The following is a 19,317-nucleotide window of genomic DNA, read 5'->3' as shown; positions in this document are numbered from 1 at the left end:
CAACCGATTGAGCCACCTAGGCGCCCCTCAAAATGATTTCTGACATTCACTTATTAGGGATTTAATTTAATTCAACTTTACTTTTATTTGTTTATTTAATTGTGAAGTATAATTGACATATATTATCTTATTAGTTTCATATGCATATCATAGTGGTTAAATATTTATATACATTACAAAACAGTCGCCATGATAAGTCGAGGTACCACCCGTCAGCATACGAAGTTAATGCAATGTATTCTCTGTGTTGTGTGTTATGTCCATGTGGCTTATTTATAACTGGAAGTTTGTACCTCTGGATCCACTTCATCTGTTTTATGTGACTCCCCAGCCCTCCCCCATCCGGTGACCACTAGCTTGTTTCCTGTGTCAGTGAGTCTGTTTCTGTTTTGCTGCATTTGTTTTGTTTATCTAGTTTTTAGATTCCACTACATTCTTTGGAAATATCTGAAAACCTGAGTCCTATAGCCAAAACATGGAAAGAGCCTAAATGTCTATCACCTGACGAATGGATCAAGAAGATGTGGTTTATCTATACGATGGAATACTACATGGCAATGAGAAAGAATGAAATCTGGCCATGTGTAGCAACATGGATGGACCTTGAGGGTGTTATGCTGAGTGAAATAAGTCAGGCAGAAAATGACAGATACCATATGTTTGCACGTATAGGAGGATTAGGAGGAACCTAACGAAGGACCATGAGGGAGAAGAAGGGGAAAAATAGTGGGGGAGAGGGAGGGAGGCAAACCATGAGAGACTCTTGAATGCTGAGAACAAACTGAGGGCTGATGGAGGTGGGGGAAGGGGAGGGGGGAGATGGGCATGGAGGAGGGCACTTGTGGGGATGAGCACTGGGTGTTACATGGAAACCAACTTGACAATAAACTATTAAAAAAAAAAGAAAACCTATGTCCTATTTATTTCCAATGTTAAAGCACTGAACGGCCATTTCAGCTTAAAAAAACGAGCATTTAAAATGATTCACGAAGGGGCGTCTGGGTGGCTCAGTGGGCTAAGCATCTGACTCCTGGTTTCAGACCAGGTCATGATTCACGGTTCATGGGATCAAGCCCCCCGTGGGGCTCTGTGCTGATGGTGCAGAGCCTGCTTGGGATTCTCTCCCCCGCAAAAAAAATTAATAAATAAACTTAAAAATAAAATGATTCATGAGTATCAAAGTTTGGCCAGTGGAGCTCAAGGAAATGGAAATACCCCTTGATGAGATAAAACCTCATCCTTTCCTTCAGTGAGCGTTTAGGAAGTGCCCAGTGGGCCCAGCCCAGGATAAGGCAGGGCATAGAAGCTGACTTTCCCCTGAGGAGTCTAAGCATTCCCTCAAAAGTTGGATCAGGATGCTATTTCTTAAACAATTCTTTAAGAACCCCATGAATTTTAAAAACTTAAAGGAGTCGCACGATCTCAGAAGTGATGGGGCCCGGCCTCGGTTCTAGTGCGGGAGGCCAGAGCGGTCCCAGCACCTGGTGGGTGAAGCCGGTGTGCCCAGAGAGACGCTGGCTCGGGCTGCCGTCCTTGGCTGCGCCCTGCGCTCTGCTCTGGGGGGACCCCCTTGCCGTGCAGTACAGCAACGCTCATGCACACCTCACCTGTCAGCTGTCAGATCTTTATCCTTCTTCCCTTTTTTCCCTTTGTTCCCTTTCTTTTTCTGGAAAAAAAATGAAAAAAAAGCCACCAATTTAGTAAAGACAAGCGAGCCAATTAGCTCTAGTGATTAGCTAGGGAAGCCTTTTTTGGTGGTGGCGGCGGGGAACGGGATGGGAGTGTCAACTGTGGTGCACAGAGCGGGTGATTGTAAAATTTTCCTGGATGTAGGGCTTGGCCTGGGAACCCCCAGCGTGCTTATGTGGCATTTCCCTGCCTGGGTGGACAGTGAGGTCATCATTGTGAAACTTGCACGGGCCTGATTCCCAGCAGGCGCCCAGCACTCTGGCTCTCTGCCTGTGGGCTCTCATGTGCAGAGGAGAGCGCCGCGTGCCCAGGCCATCATGCTGTGCTGGTCTTTGACACCCTGTCTCCCGCTCTGTTAGCATACGGCCCCAGATCTGGTTCCCAGAGGGCTCTGCATTCTGACCACTGGGACAGCTGGAGGGAAGGGCTTGGGATGTGATCTTTCCAAACAGAGCTGATGGCTTCACTGCTCTGTCTGAAGCATCCACTGGTATCTCCCCATTTGTCCACAGGATGAAGCTAAAGTTCGCCAGCATGGTGCATGAAGTCCTTTCAGCCTGGCTCTCTCATCCTTCCCTGGCTCATCTTCCATCGCAGGCCTCCTTGGGCCGCCTGCGCGTGCTGTCACGCAGACTGAATGTTGGACACTTTCTTAATGTCCCAGCATCTTTCCCTCCTGCATGTCCATGTCCTCATTCATTCGTTCATTATTTTTATCACATATAATTTATGTGCAGTGAAGTATACCCACATCCAGGCTGATTACCTGTTGCGTTCAAATTTTACATATAACCAAATAAACACCTCCTGGCTCAACATCTAGAACATCTTGTCCCTGGCCTATCTCTCAAGCCGCTTTCCAGTCTATGGGTAGCTGCTCCTCTGACTTCACTGTGGATTCATGTTTCCCGTTCTTGTACATGTAATCGTACAATATGGATTCCGTATGTTCGGCTTCTTTCATTCAATACTATGATTGCCAAGACCCACTGACATGGCTGCACATAGCTAGATTTCATGTTTTTCAGGTTTTTAAAAATTAGAACTTTTATCTTGAGAAAATGGTGGATTCCCATGCAGTCATGAGAAATAATACAGGGATCCTGAGTGCTCTTCACCTGGCTTCTCTCAATGGTAACATCTTCTAGAACTATCTTACAAGGTCACAACCAAGACACTGGTATTGACATTGGAACAGTCAAGATACAGAACATGTCTGTCTCCACCAGGGGCCTCAGGATGTCTTTCCCTGACCCACTCACTTTTCCAGAAACCATGAATATCTCCTGCTATTTCCGTAATTTTGTTCTTTTGAGGATTTTGTATCGACACAATCACCGACTGGATTTTTTTGGTATCATTTTGCTTTTTACTCATTATAATTCTCAGGAAACTTGGCCAGGTCATGGTAGGTATCAATGATTGTTCTTTTTTATTGTTGTTTTCAGTTTTGAGTTATTATGACTCAAGGTGCCATAAATGTGTGCGTGTGTGTGTGTTTCTTTGTTTTTCTGGGATAAATGCCCATGAGTGTCACTTCTGGGTTGCACAGGAGTTTGGTTTGCAAAGAAAGTGCAAATGGCCTTCAGAGTGCCCATACCATTTCACATTCCCACCAATAATGTATTAGCGATCTAGTTTCTTCCCATCCTTTACAGTAACTGGTGTTGCCATTATTTTTTATTTTAGCCATCCTAATGGGTGGGTGGTGATCTCTCATTGTGATTTAAATTTGCATTTCCCTAATGACTGATGGCACTGAATGTCTTTTCCTGTGCTTCCTCCTCACATAGGTGAGTGCCTCTTGTCTTTTGCCCGTTTTTGAATTGATTGTTTTTTAAAAATTTTATTTGAGAGAGAGAGAGAGAGAGAGAGAGAGAGAGAACTGGAGAGGGGCAGAGGGAGAGAGAGAAAGAATCATAAGCAGACTCCAGGCTCAGCATGGAACCTGACACGGGGCTCTATCCCATGACCTTGGGATCATGACCTGAGCTGAAATCAAGAGTTAGGTGCTTAACCAACTGAGTCAATCAGGTGCCCCTAGAGCATCACTTTTTCATGCAGATATGCAAGACATTAACAGAGTCAATGGTGTCACCAATAAGTGGCGTCTACTGATGAGACAATGACTTATAGACAATGACCTATACAATGATGTATCCTCAAAGAGGGCCACGAAGGACATTCAGGCATCACACTGAAAAGTCAAGGTTAAACTGTGAAACTGTGAAGTCAACAGAAGATGGATCAAGAGAGCATCATCCTCAAGGGGCTGGAAGAACGAGACACTCACATAGCTGGATGTATGAAAAGCTCCAGGACAGGATGTGAATTGCAAAAGGGGCTGATCAGCCAATGGAACCCTGAGAAAGCCATCACACTTGTGGACACGGCCAGGGAGGGCACGTGTGGCCTCTCCCTGGAGGGTTCTGGCCCTGGTGGTGGGACTGGCTGTGGGATGAAAGTCGAAGTCGGGGTCTAGGTTAGGAAAAAGCCAGTTCTTCCCTCTTGTGTGTGTGTCCTCAGCTCTCACGTGACTGCCACACACACAACACTTCTGACACCAGAAGCGTGAGTGGGGGGTTCCCCCACCAAACAACACCAAACGGCTGTCCTACAATTCGACTCGGTTCTGACACTATCTACTTGGAAATAGCATCGGTCCCACACGACTGCTCCCCTGCCCCCACATCAGACGCCAGCCTCAAGTCTGGGGTGTTCCCTGTGCTTCCGACTCATTGGACATAAACCTGAGGTTCCCATGACCCCCTCCTCAAGTTTGATTAACTTATTACAGCAGCTCAAAGAACTGAGGGAAACAGTTCACATTTACTGGCTTATGAAAGGATGTGAGAAAGGGCACAGACCACCAGCCAGATGAAGTGGCACGTACGGTGAGGTCAGGGAGGGTACTGAATTCAAGAGTGAGTTTGGGCACATTAACCCCCGGTACATGTGTGTGTTCACCCTCCTGACATTACTGGGATTCCACGGAAGCTTCCTCACACAGGCATGATTCATTATTAACCCAATTTCCAGCCCTTCTACCCTCTCTGGAGGATGAGGGGGTAAGACTGAACATTCTAAGCTTCTAATCATGCCTTGGTCTTCCTGGTGACTGGCCCCTAGACAGGGGCCACCTGAGAGCCCATCCAGAGCTGTCTCATTGGAAGAGAAGATGTTCCGAGTGCTCTCATGACTTCAGAGTTCACAAGGGCGTCTGGGGCTCTGTGTCAGCAACTCGAGGGAGGGACCTATGTATATGTTCCCCGTGATCTCACAGAGTCCCAGTAAGTGAATGTTGAACACTGGGATCTAATTGGCGACTCAAACAGAATGCTGTGAGATGCACTGCTGGCAATTTAAAATAAAATTCGCCTGATTCCCCTACTCACAAAGTGCTTGTGCACTGTCTCTGGCCTCCCCTAGATCTGGGCACATCGCTGGCTCCTCTGACTGTCCACATTGCATCTGTGGGGCTTGGGGAATGCGAATCTGTAGCGGTGGGGGGACAGGGCCGGTCACTCTCAGACTTGGATTTATCCCATTTGTGGGCCCGTATCCCCGAGGACCCACATGATGGAATGAGGCAAAGCCACCCAAGGAAGCATTTCCGTGCGCAGCAACCTGGGTCCGGCCGGTGAGCCAGGCAGCATGGGGATTTAGCACTGGGCACCCAAGCAGCACTCCTGGACCTGGTTTGAATCCATATCTACCTCATTCCTCCTGAGCTCACTTGCTACTACTCACCTTTTTGTCTTTCTTCTTTCCTGCTTTGAGTGGTTGCTCCTTTTCTCTGTTCACGGCCAGTTTCAAGTTTTTTAGTTCCTGCCTCATCAGCTCGTCCACCTAGGTGAGGACAGAACATGCCACTTTCGAGCGACTGTGTGCCTTGTTTTCCTTGTGAAGTTTAAAAATAGTGTTAAATCTGGGTCGGTCATTGACAGGAAATTGTGAAAAAGCCCAGTGGCTTTTCCTCTGCTGACTGGGTTTCTGGTAATTTAAGTGCCCTGTTACCTGTATTCTGATCTCTGACTCCAGTTCCTTCCGTTTCTCCTGTTTGATCAGTTCCGGGTCATAGATCTGGGGGAAATTCCACGATTCGTCTTTATTCTTCCACATGTCTGCAATCCAGAAGGATAAAGAAAAAGAAAAGCAATTTGTGTTTTTCAACATGAAGATGAGTGAAGACAGAGTGATATGAAACACAAGTTTAGTTTTCGATTCTGTTGTGTGGAATACAAATTCGAACAGAAGAATCAAGAGATTAGTGATGTGAGAGCAATGTGGCTCTTGTGTTCTTTCCTTTCCCTTCCCAAATGGGAAAAATATGCTTGTATAATGCCTACAAAAGGGAGAGGGAAACTGCTAATGTGAAAACATAAAATAAAAAAGTATGATACAATGGTATTCTTCTAATGATTATGACCATGTAAAAAACAATATACTAATTGCGGGATATAATATATATAATATAATTATGCAATTGTGGGATGACTGTTTTTGTAACATGTTTTAGATTACTTTCATTATTCCAACGATTGCCTAAAATATGAAAGATTTTATTGCTAGCTGAACTCACGAGTGATTTACCACAGCCCCTTGTTAAAAAACAACATGGAACATGCAAACACCCATGGCTTTCCCCTGAGAGTTATATTTTTTGAATTACTTGTTGGATGTCTTTGAAATCATACATGCTTTACGTTTCCTTTTTGCCTTCTTCTGAGGGTTAGGAGGATAGTTGGAGAAATGTGACCTTAGAAGAAACAAGGATAAATTTTTCATCACTGGGGTAAATTGAACTGAAGCCCATTTCTCAGAGGGGGAGTTCCATATGTGTGCCGAGGTAATCAGGTCAGCTGGTCTCTCCCCACGGAAGATGAGATGGTCAGTCTGGGAAGTGAGATCTTTTCCCAGAATCTGTCATCAGAATGTGATGGAAACTTACCAGAACCCAACCTGCAACCACTACCCAGCATGGCCATGTCACCAGGACCTCATCCTTCGAACAATGATGCTCTTCAACGTGGGGAGTCAACTAAGGGCCACAGGCGCCAGACAGAGGCTTCCCCACACTGGTCAGGTGACGGCTCCACTTGGGGAGAAAGGAGACCGTGTGGGCAGGTGAGGGTGTGCACGGATGGGCCAAGGTTGAGAAATTTTCTTCTCAACCTCCGTCTTCCCTATGGGCACAGACTGGGGATCCTGAGTCTGGCCAGCGGTGTGTCCCCCTGACGCAGCTGACTGAGAAGGGAGGGACAGTCACAGTCACAGACGGGAACATACGTCCGGGTGCTGAAGAGAGCAAGAGGTGTCAACCATGAAGACGGAGAGCAGAGAGGGAGCCTGGGAAGACATATGGGCAAACAAACGAGAAGAGAGGGTCAAATCTGCAAATACGTCACAGGGGTCCGGGGTCAGCAAAAGAGATGAGAGACAAAGGAAGGACAAGATATGGTGTGACCTGAGAAGAGCTGCACATCCCGAAGAGCTGCGGAAACGCAGCTCCAGTTTTCCAAAAGCGTGTTAGCCCCAGGCTGAAGACCCGGCAGTGCTCCCAGTGGCTGGCATGGAAACTTCTGGAGGCAGAAGTGTCACTGCAAGATGTCGCCATGCACGGGTCAGGCAGGTCCACCTCGCTCCCTAGCCACACTGTGGGAATGCAGAGCGGGGCCCAGAGCAGAGCCTGTGTGGAGTCCGGCTCCAGCGAGGGCTCTCAGCCTCCCCAGCTTCCCACCTGGGCACCGAGGGGGGTGTGCAGGCACGGCTCTGTCAGCCCTGGCTAGCCAGGGTCCCTGCCACAACCTGTGGTGATGCAAATTTTGGGGGACAGACCTTGGGAAACAACAATGATGCTAAGACCCCTATTTCTCCTGGGGTAGCTACTGTAGACTTGCAAGAAATAGACAGGAACTAGGTCACAGAGCTGGTGCAGTTTTCACAGAGCTGATTCACCCCGGTGTCTTCTCCCATCAGGGTGGCCGTGTGACAGGTGGCCCTACCTTTGGGGCAGAGATGATGGCAAGGGATGATGGGGCCCGGACGGGTTTGGCCGTGTCTCCTGGATGCCTGCCTGTCAGAGGGTGACCCCGGAGGTAAGGATATCAAGGGATGTCATCACCCAAGCAGGGCGGTTGACCAGCCTTGAAGAGAGTTCATGCTTCTATGAAGACCAAGAGGGAGAAGACCCAAAACAGACTGATGGGGGCCACTTGTGGCAGCAGTGGGCACACAGGAAATTGCTGTAAGGCTAGAAGCTGAGCTTTTATTATTTTAAATAATCACCCCTGTGACCGAGCGTCAGGCGGAGAGGTCCATCCTGTGTTTTACAGGAAAAATTACATAGGTTGTTGATACCAGCCCACCAACGTGTTTTGTTGTTTTAAGCTGGTCATTAGTTGAAAGTTTATTCTTCGTCTCCAACCTTACCTGACAAGGTGGATTTTGTGGTTGGCTTGTAAGGTGTGTGCATGCCCAAGGCATCTGAAGGTAACTTCTTCATTTGAAGGTAACTGTTCCTTCTCAGTGCATTTTCTGAAATGTTCATGAGCTTGAAGCTTTAAAATGTAAAACTAATATAATGCTTCTTCTTATGTGTTTGAAATTGTGAACTTTCTCCCTTGAAAATACTAGAAAAGGTTTAAATGCAGCAAGATGTGCCTTTTACTAACACGTCTTATCCAACGATCTCCCCCTTGCACGATGATTAAATCTCCAACCACAAAACTCACCTGTTTTATTAAGGATATTTTAAAGCGAAATAGCTTTGGTATTGCCGGGAAGCTACTTTGCTTTTTTTTTTTTTCACTAGACGGACTTACTATACTCCGGGAGCAGCCGTATTTCCTAAGGAAAGGGACACAGAAATACTGAGCAAAGGAACACGAGGTGATTGTTTATGAAGAAGCGACGGCACCTCCTAACAGATTCTCATTCTGGGCTTGTAACTGTGGCTCGCACACAAATGTGCGCTTGGCGATCCCTGAACCTCCGCCACCATTCGAAGGGTCCTGGTTTTGCGCGGAAACTTTGCTTTTCTCATGACACTTCTGCACAGGGCACTTCTCAATCCCTTCAAGAATTTCATGGACATTTACAAATGCAGGAAGCTATTCAGGGCCCTCAAAGCGCAACAACTGCCCCAAGAGCTTTCATCCCGAGAATGTGAAAAGCAGGCGGGGGCAGTTTCTCACATAGGGGGCGGTGATTAAAATGCTAATGTTTTATTTGAAAAGGGAAACCTTTGATTTTTGAGAAAAGACTTCTCGGATGAAGACATTGGATTTCTTTCAGTGACCAGAGACCTGGCAGATAACACAGGAAACGCCACAAATCCAGAGAGGAAAACGGCCCTGCACGGTTCCCCTCCCAGTGACCAGTGCCGGGGGGTTTCCTTAGCCTTAACGGAAACAGATACGATACAAACAGCGTCATGGAAACAGATATCACACAAACGGCGTGGAAAGTCTCGAGAACCTTCCCGAGTGGGTCCGCAGGTTGTTAAGACTTGGCTTCCCACGGGAACGTGAGATTTCCCCCAAACTCATGTTTGTTTGTATCAGAATAATACGCGCGCATCGTTTTAGGCAGTCGGAGAGTATGGAAAGGATGATAAACAAAAAGCTGTCTAATTCTGCCTTCCGGTGACATTGCCCAATGGCATTCATTCCTTCATTTAAAAAATGCATTGAATCGATTCAGATTTACCCACAAATGCCATTTATTCATATGTTATTTAGTTCAGGACTTGACTGAGCCTGAGTACGGGGCAGGCTCTGCTATCAGAGGGTGCAGACAGTGGAGGGCCCTGCCTTCTGGGACCCACGTCCTTCTGTGGGGAGACGGGGAAGACCCGCGTCCGGAGGCAGGGAAAGCAGGGTGGGCACAGGGTGAGGCTGGGGACTGTCACCCCCATGGGGCTCAAGCAAGGCCTGCAGGGGCCAGAATTCCAGGCAAGGGGAACCCTCAGCACAAGGTCCCTGAGGAGGGAGGGGCTGGCCTGCTGGTGGCCGAGCGCAGAGCCCACGAGAGTCAGGTGTGAGAACGTCTAGCTGTTTCTCTGTTGTTCTATGTCTGTAATGTGCCCATGCTGCTGCTTCTCAGCTTATTAGTTTCAGACTTGAGCCCCTGACCTCCTGTTATGGCAGATGAGAGGTTTGCCGTCTCTCACCTTCCTTTCCTTCCCCTTATTTTCTCCTGATCATTAATTTCAGAGGAGAAGGGAGCAGGGCCTCCCAGATGCCGAGGGAAATGGTCCTGTTGAGTGTAAGCGGAAGACCATATTTAGATGTATTGGCCTCTAGAGCCGCCCTGCGGCAGCTCCTTCTCTGGATATCCTGGGGGGTTGGGGGGCTCCACCAAAATGAGGGAGTGATGATCAGCAAAAGTGAAAGAAGCCCCAGGATGGCAGATGACAGGTCTCCAAGACGGAGGGCTTGAGCAGAACACGACTGGCAAATGATCGTAGGAGTTGGAAGCTGTGAACAACGCTCTTGGAGGCTGGGGATAGACACGTGGAGTATGGCCGGCGGGGGTGGGTGGGTGGGCCGTAAAGACCAAAAGAAATGTCCCCACAAGTAGCAGCTGTTGCTGCAGACACACCCTGAGTTCTGGTGGCACCCGTAGCTGGCCGGTGACCTTGCAGCCTGATGCCTGCGCCTCCCAGGTCCCTAGCTAGCCTTGGATGCGGTCGCTGCCAGCCTAACTTGCAGAAGCCCTGCCCCCTGGGCCACTGCCCCACCCCATCCACGGCCCCATCCCGGGTGCTGTAAGCATGTAGGCAGCATGTGCCTGCGGGAGCATGCATCTGGGGCCCTGGGGGCAGTGTTTGTTGAATGAATGCATGAGCGCGTGAGTGTTTCTGATAGCGATGGCTCTGCACTGGGGTTTGTAAAGGACTTGATGACTTCTCAAACTTGCGAGGCAGCAGAGGCTCCTTCTCACAAGGCGATGGCTTTGTTTGCTTCCCCTGGTTGTTGGGAAGGGCGAACGAGATGGGCACCGAAAACACAAAGCCTTGCGTGTCTTGGGCACCTAATAACACAACGAGGTTACTGCTTTCACCTCCTTCCTCCCCTATTAAAGCGGATGCCAAAGTCTGCGGAGGTCACCTTTCCCCTGAGCTTCCGCCTTCGTTCAGCATCCCATGCAGTGTGGGACCCCTGCCACTGGGGTCAAGGGAGGGAATTTCGGGTGGTACCTGGACATTTTTATGTCTTGTAACCAGCATCTCAAACCTGAAATGGCATTCGGGTTGCTGGTCAGGATGAGGCTCAATTTATTGTTGGGTAAAAACCATAAGTCAATGAAAAAAAGGTGGTAAATAAATAAAAGTACCAGTGCTGTCTGGACAAGACCAGAATTAGGAAGGAACCACATGCATGGATGATGTGTGGAAATATTCTACTTCACAAGCTTATTGCATTTTTCAGGAATTGCCAAAGGGCACCAGTGACCAGGGTCATCATGACCGGTCATTCTGTGTTGGGATTCATCCTGAGGACGGAGGGGAGCCAAAGGAATTGGATAATTGTTCTAGCAAATTGTAATAGAAATGCTTGAAAGACGAATTCATAGAGGTGCAGGTCTCGTCAGATTATCGTGGTGCTAATTATGCTGAACGGTGGGCAAGAGAATTATGCGTGGGTTTTTGGAGTATCTGTCTTGGTCTAAGAGGATTAAAACACTTTAATGTGCATACGGTATTGCTTTTCTTAATTTGAACAGTACAGGACAATCCCTTTCATTCTCAGGAAGAGAATGCTCAGCTGAAGTCCTAGGGGTTCAAAACCAGAATGGAGGTTTAGCGATAATGTTCTCGTGGTATTCATATCTGGCTCTTTCGCTGATTTTAAACCTTTTAAGCGACTCAAAGGAATTTTGCAGTAGAGACGGACAGAAGATCTGGGCTATGCTATGAGCTGCAGGTTTTCAGCCTCGTGACAGAGCACCAAATTCTTCCCTACCTAGGCGGGGGGGTTAGGGTCAGGGGTCATGCTGTGTGGACAGGGTAACAGGTATATATTCTCCTAAACCAACCTTTGTATACGTTATTTCCTTCCTCCATCGTAGGAAGGAAAACACTTGGTGACATTTTCCACCCCTCATCTTCTTCCTGTTAAAGAAGAATATTTTTGTTAATTACAGCCCTACTTTATCGGTTGAGATTAGAAGTACGAGGCGCACACATTCTGGTTACTGGACTGTGATGAGGCACACAGGCTCTTTCCTGGGTTATGAGCGAAGGTCTAGCCCCTTGCCCACCCACCTGGCTAGTCTGAGCAGAGGGTGCTGTGTCCACCAATCGGGGCATGGATGATTCTAGGCTCACTAAAGCACCCCTGTTTCAGTCACCTCTCCTTGATCCTGTTATCTTACATTCTGGTTCCTTCTTTGCTCTGAGAGCTGATTCCCAGACTGAGTCTTACCGCCTCCCCTCATTGGCTTGTTGGGACACCAAGCTGCCTGGAATGTAGAGGGGAGGCGGAAGTGTCCATCTTCTTTCTGATCAGAATCCCATTTTCCCATCTTTGTTTGTGGGAAATTCCTCTGAGGTCCGAGGCAAATGTGTCACCTTCTGTGAAGCCGTGCTGGAATCTCCCAGGCGAAAAAGACACTGGGAAGAGAGATCGTGGTGTGACATATGGGGCAGAGGTCCGGAAGCAGGGTCAGTGAGAGTCCAAGAATCCCGGTCCAGGAGAACCTCAGATCCTCCACATTAACAGGAATTAGTGGCAGATATCAATTAGGGCCACATCTGTTACGTTTTTCAAAGAGGGGGGTGGGTGGCTCAGTCAGTTCAGTGCCTGACTCTTGATCTTGGCTCAGGTCATGATCCCAGGGTTATTGGATTAAGCCTTGCGCTGGGCTCCCAGGCTGAGTGTGAACATGCTGAGCGTGGAGCCTGCTTGGGATTCTCTCTCCCTCTCCCCCTCTCCCCTGCTCATGCATGCTCTCGCTCTCTCTCTAAAAAAATGGGGGTATGCATTGGCATATACCTCTTAACATATAGGTTCAAATGTCAGATTGGTCACGCAGTGGCTTTCAGATAATCTGATTATTGTTTTAGGGTCTGTGTCCTCAGGGTAGGGGTGGAGGTGAGGGTACTGTGATTTGGAAGAGACTGATTATTTCCCACTCAATAGATTCTAGATCCACACTGAAAATCAGCCTGGGAGCTCTCATTACTAACTGTATTTTAAAATAAAAAGGCACCAAAATAATATGATAGCTCTTTGCAAAAAAAGAAAAAAATAAGCATCTCATAACTATTTTCAAGTCTGCATTTAATTGAGAATGTCATTTTATTTTTCTGCTCACACTTTTCTCTCAATTCCATCAAGATTAAGAATCTAAAGTACTCATGCTTTTTCGGGCTTCAGACTGCTGTTCCTTCCCACACAGAAGGTATACAAGCAATCTGAGATAACCCACATGTGAAGTAAAAAAATGTATAGCTATGTCTTATGTACATCTGTCCTGATTTTCTCTGCTGGTACCTATGTTTAATTTTTGTCAGAAAAACTGTCCTGGCCATTATTAGGGCGGTAAGAAACATACCAGGTTTCTCACAATGGTCCCTCCAAACTGCCAGCTGACATCTTCCCTCTGAGCCCACCCAGCACCATCCGGGCTCCACGCCCACGCTGCAGCTCCCACAAGTGATGCTTTCCCAGCGGGGGCCCTCTTTGTTGGGAAGCCCTACTTATCTCTGCACCCGGCTCAGCTCCTTGTCCTTTGGAAGATTTAACTCAGGGAAAAGCCCAGCTTTCTCACCTCCAGAGGGTTAACTGAAATGCTTCTCTTTGTCCCTAACCTTTATCCTGACTCCAAGATGCCATTTGGCGATGCCACAATTGATGGTCACTAGAAACATGGGGCATAAGAAGCAATTTGTATACATCTATGCATAAAGAAATGTCTGGAAGGATATATACCACTATGTTAATGATGGTTAACTTTGGGTGGTGGGTTCCACGTGATCTTTGCTTATTTTTCTCTTTTTTTAAATCAACCCAACCTGCCCTCCTCTGTGTTGACCTTGCGTTGCTTGAGTGATAGATGTTGTATATTGCTTGATGCGGTCATCGGATGAGCCTTCAGGGGGTCGTGTCTGGGAAAAGGAAGGCCAGCAAAGGACCATCCAGGAGTCCTTCTGTCTTTATTTCTGACTCTTCATGGAAGGAATCTCTGTTATCTTCACAGAAATTCGCATTTTGGGAAATCAGGGTCCAGTGAAAACACTCCACCTGGATCATTCTGGTTGATTCAGTCAATCAGTCCACTCTATCAAGCATCAATCAGTCTGGCTCTGGCCAGCTGGCTGGGAGGGCAGCTGTGCCAGCTGAAGCTGGATCCGGGGCCAGGTGGGTTCTCCACCTGTGTGGCCGTCTGTTCTTCACCTGGCTGAGCGCTCAGCCATTCCCAGCTGAGCAGAGTCACACGGGTTTTAAGTCTGCTTCATTTCATACTGAGAAAGTGGAGGCCACTTGGGTGAAATGGCTTTTCTCCCCTCCACACTCTCCTCACCCCTGAAATCCTCTGCTTCTCCCCCAGGGCTCTTTGCTGCTGAGAACCCTGGTCTTACTCTATTGGGCAACATCTCCTCCCTGCCTGCTACCCTGGGACCTCCCCCAGCCCACATCCCTGGCACGTCTTACCCCCCGTCCCTGTACACTTGGTTCTAACCATTCATAAAATCCTCTCTCGACTTCACTGATCATTTTGCAATTTCCTGAAAGAGGTTTGTATACCCCCAAGTCTCAGTCCCTTCTCTGCTAGCGACCTGCCTTCTGCATCTGCTGACCCACGCTCCTGTGTAGCCAAAGGAGCTCTGCGTCCCAGTGATGTGCTCACCAGTGCATCTTTCCCTCAAGCATCCTCCTTGACTTTTCTGGAACATCCCTCCCTTCAAAGAACCTTCTGACTTGTCTCCCTCATATTATTAGTTCTCACTTCTCTGGGTAGATGGGCGGTGGGGACAGAAGGAGAACCTTCCTTTCACCCTTCCAGAAATTCACACAGTTGGAAAAGGAAATAGGAGCCTCAGTGTCTCCAGTGTGCAGAACGTCTCCCTCCTCCCAGGATGCTCCTCTCTCACTGGTTTCCCCTCTTCCTCCTGCCCTCCTCTGTGGACACCATCCAGATTCTCAACTTATCCCCACACTGGTCTTCCCACAACCCATCCATTCTCCTGCCCTTGATGGGGGCTTTCTATGCAGGGAGAGCTCTTGCGTCTTGCCAGAGTTTGTCTGAATTTCCAGATAACCGTGTGATGCCTCCGCGTGGGTGTCCCACCCTCAAATCTGTGTCGTTCTGAAGCCAGCTCCTGTCCTTCTGTCCCTCATACTCCACAGGGTCTCAGCGGAGACACCTGGCGTCCATCTTGACTCCTGACCTCCCTCTTGTCCTCAAACACCCAGCCCAGGCCAGTGTTCAGCTGTCTCTCGCATCTAGTGCGTCTTTGTACCCCACGACTTCTTCCCAGCGCCTTCAGATGAGCATCCAGTGTTCCTTTGGAAATAACTACCGCACAGCTCTTGAGCTGTAAGCGCTGTTCAGGTGCTGATTGGAGTCCTGGTTTCATCAGGTCACTCTGGCTGCTGGGGGTGGGTAACAGGTGGCAGAATGGCAGGAGAGGAGGGGGCAATGGTGGCCAGGAGGCTGTTGTGGTTCCTCCCCCCCGCCCCCCCGGCGGGGACAGGGAGACCCGGGCAGACCTGGGCTATGAGAGTGAGCTCCCCAAAGGCTGCTGACAGGCCATGTTCTCAGGGAAGCCTCCTCTGTTGTCTCCAGGGCTGGTGGATCTCGCTCTTTTCTGAATCTGTGGTGCTTCCCTTGGCCCTTCAATACAGCCGTTGGTATCTTTCTGTAAGTGGTGGTTTTTGAGTTTTTTAGATAGGAGGAAGCACGGAGAAAATGCACATACCTTCTTCTCAGAGGAATGTATTTTCACATAAAAGTTCATGTACAATTGCGGGGAGTCTATCCTTGGGGTCTCTGTTTCCTGGGTGAAGGCTCCCGTCACTACAGCTCGCAGTTTCTTATCTTCCTCTCCCAATGTCCTTAATGGACATAGAGGATGCTCAATATGGACATTTCCATGATGACACCTTTATTCATGATATTAGCCTTTGGAAATTCACTCACTTTTCCATATTTGTGAAGTAGTACAAAATTTAGTTTGAAATACCCTAAAATAACATAAGAGCATGGTTGGCTCAATGGTTCACTATGGAGCACCTCCTTGGGCCAAGCGGTTGGAGAAGAGGCACTGTGGTCACAGAAAGGCTGGGTGGCACTGGAGATAAGCAGAAACTTTTCAGGCTAATGGTGCTGCATTTGGGTACCAGGCTCTTTCCAGGATTTAGCACAAAGTTACGTGAATGCAGGGAAGATTCTGACATGACCATGTGGTCTGGACAGGTAAAATCCATTTAAGATAGTTCCAAATGGCTTAACATATGGCTTGAAAGATAACAAAGAGAAAAGTGTCGTAGGGATGGATCGCATGATGCTCCTTCTCTAAGTTTTTGTTTCTAAAGCGAATGTGAGGTCCACATAGCCGACTGTTGGGCAAATGGCGTGATTCTGACATTGAAAGCACGTTTGCAAAGCTGGCTGTTGGCTTGCAGAGAACGTTCTCCTGACTGGACTAGCACTGTCCTCTGTTACATATTCTTAACAGGGTATGTCCTTGTCTGTGATCCTTAACACTTTCAGAGATGGTTTTCAAACTGGAGATCCAAAAGAAAGCCTAATTTTTATTTTACTGTTGAATTTTGAGAATTCTTTATGTATTCTAGATGCAAGTCCATTGTCAGATCTGTAGCCTGCAACTATTTTCTCCTTGTCTGTTCATCCTCTTCCAAGAGCAAATGTTTTTTATTTTTTTATTGTTATTTTTTTAAATGCTTGCTTATTTATTTTGAGAGAGAGCAAGCACAAGTAGGAGAGGGGCAGAGAGAGAAGAAGAGAGAGAATTCTGACAGTGTAGAGCCCAATGCAGGGCTTGATTCCACGAACTGGGAGATCATGCCCTGAGCTAAAATCAAGAGTCAGACACTTAACAAACTCAGCCACCCAGGTACCCCTAAAAGCTTTTAATTTTTAATTTTTAGTTTTGATGAAGTCCAATTTATCAATCTTTCCCTTTATGGATATTTTTGGCATCAAGTGTAAAAACTGTTTGTCCAGCCTGAGACCCTGAAGATTTGTTTTCCCTGTTTTTACCTAAAACTTTTACAGTTTTACATGTAAATTAATGATCCGTGCTGAGTTAATTTTTGTGTAAGAAAAGGTACAAGATATAAGTTCGTTTTCTTGTCTGGGGGATGAAGAGATTAATTTTTGGAAGCTCATTTTTGAAGGTGTTTATGGTGTTTTATGTTTCCCTTTACTCACACTGGTGAAGGTGAACGGTCCCCAAATCAATCTCCTTGCTTCCATCCTTCAGCATCTCAGTAGAGAGGGTCTCAGATGGATCCAAATAAGAAACTGAAAACTTTCACGCTTTACATGTTCAATTGTTTGCAAAGTTTCTTGATGCGATGATCAAATGAACGTAGGGCGACCCGCCACAATTATTTTCAAATGCTGTGCATGATCTATGAAGACCCACCCTAACAGCACTCTCTTTTCTCATGCCATCAGCCCTCCCGGAAGTTGGAAACCCAAGCAGGGACACCAAAGCCCCTTAAACTTCCTTCCGCTCATCTCCAGGTTCAAATATCTCAAGACACCGCAGGGGAACTCATGAATCCTTAGAGTCCTGAATGACAGAGTGTCTACAAGGAGCTCTCTCCTGCTGCACTAGGGTTGGGGGAGAGGTGTTTTAGGCAGGTCACTCTGAGACACATTTATGCAGACAGAGGGGACCCAAGGAAGGGCTGAGGAGGGAGAGGAGGTGGTCATGAAAGGATGGCCATGGGTATTTCTGAGCCAGGTCAGGGTGTCACTGTATTGCTGACTATGAGCCCAGATCTTTGTCCCACCAGCTGGATGTGCCTTTCTTTCCTCATTATTTTTAGAAAAAATCAATAAGGCAAACAGGACTCACTTACTTCACTCTCAGCCCTGTGGATAATGTTTGGCTTTAAATGCGTCCTCCCATGGGGATGGATGCAAACTTCAGAGGAGCTCAGACCCCTGCCCCCACTCCTGTCCTTGGGTGGGACCTGGGTTTGTGTGGACCCTGCTTCCTGTCTCCCAAAATTCCCCACCTGTACCTAACAGCCTCGTTGCCTTGGTCACTTCCTCACCCATAGGCCATCCCAACCATGGTCATGAACCACAGACCTTAGACCACAGCTTGCACAACTCAGGTCTGCTCAAGTCACTACCCCAGGGATGACTCTTGTCTTCTCCAGAAGGTTCTGCCCAGCACCCGAAGGCCCCATCCATGGCTGTTCCGGGCTTTCCTGGCCCTACACCATACACCATCTGTGGCCTCTGTCATTCTTGCTCTGAAGTTGTCCTTTGGTTCTTTGGCTCAGCAATGGAGTGGAATCCTGCCTGGAGTCCCTAATCTGAACCACCCAGCCTTCTGATCCACTCACCTCCAGACCTTTGTCAACAGCTCCTTTGTGGCCACATATGCTCATTTGTAGCTTTCTTGTGAACTGACGAAGCTTGTACTTGTGCGCTATTTTGACAAGAGTCTATTTTCCACTTGAAGAGGTGAGTGGAAATATTTAGCTAATCCTCAGGTTCTATTTTTTTTTAAATATGATGTCTTTCCCAAGTTTTCTGACCATATATATGTTGCCAATATACATCTATATATACACACATATATATAGGCAATAGAGAAATGACAAAGTTTATAAAAATACCTGAAGGATAATCCCACAGCTGTGCCACCATGAAGGAGTTAGGGGTGAGTCAGCACCCACGCAAGCTAAGTGAAACCAGTTTCCTCTCTCCCCTGCCTTACTCTTGAACCAGGATGAATGTGAGATGCCTTTTCTACAGGTCAAAGTGGCAGTTCTCACACACGGGAATGCTTCTAGATGCTTGGGCATTGATTCTAAATTAAGACTCTTAAAAGTCAATACAAAAGGTCACCTACCTGTACTTTTCACAAATAGATTCAGTTCTAAGTAGCTCTGAAGAATTTTCCCCTGACTTTGGACTCAGACTTTGCTTTTTGCTCCAAACTCTTCATCATTAAGTGACTCTTTAATTGGCAGTTAATAAAATACCTTCACTCAACAAAGACCAGATTGTGTAGCTGATAATTTCAGATTTTTTTTTAATGGAACATGCTTCATTAACAGTGAATTTTTAATTTGCAAGTGTCAAACTCTTTAATGTATATTTAGAACAAGAGAATGCTTAGAATAAAATTGAAATCCTTCCAATTGTCCTTATTCTCAGGCACTGCTTCAAAATTGTCTTGCAGAGTGTGAGGGGGTCTCTCAAAATTAACTGTATCAAGTAAGCTCTCTTCTTATTTATTTATTTTTTTAAATGTTCTTCTGCAACACGTTAAAGCTTTGGGGCCCAAGTAGAGCAGGAGGGACAACAGGTGGCCTCGTGGGTTGGGTTCCCTGGAAACGCTCAGATGGAGGCCCAGGGGGTGGCTCACCACCCACAGGGAGGGAGCTGCACGGAAGAGAACCGGAT

General features: G+C 47.3%; 1 protein-coding gene across 1 annotated transcript in view; it reads right to left on the bottom strand.

The window, feature by feature from the left end:
* Positions 1–19,317, bottom strand: part of IQCA1 (IQ motif containing with AAA domain 1) — a 139,726-nt gene that overhangs the window by 50,391 nt on the left and 70,018 nt on the right. Inside the window, exons 8-11 of the mRNA XM_039228605.1 lie at positions 11,731–11,806; positions 5,707–5,813; positions 5,440–5,538; positions 1,608–1,666 (exon numbers count right to left, since the gene is read on the bottom strand). Coding sequence (XP_039084536.1) covers positions 1,608–1,666; positions 5,440–5,538; positions 5,707–5,813; positions 11,731–11,806 — 341 coding nt within the window. The remainder of the gene's footprint in view (positions 1–1,607; positions 1,667–5,439; positions 5,539–5,706; positions 5,814–11,730; positions 11,807–19,317) is intronic.

The sequence above is a fragment of the Hyaena hyaena genome, unplaced genomic scaffold, assembly GCF_003009895.1.
Source record: "Hyaena hyaena isolate Hyena2069 unplaced genomic scaffold, ASM300989v1 scaffold_31, whole genome shotgun sequence".
NCBI lineage: Eukaryota > Metazoa > Chordata > Mammalia > Carnivora > Hyaenidae > Hyaena > Hyaena hyaena.
This window is presented reverse-complemented; position numbering and strand designations above follow the sequence as displayed.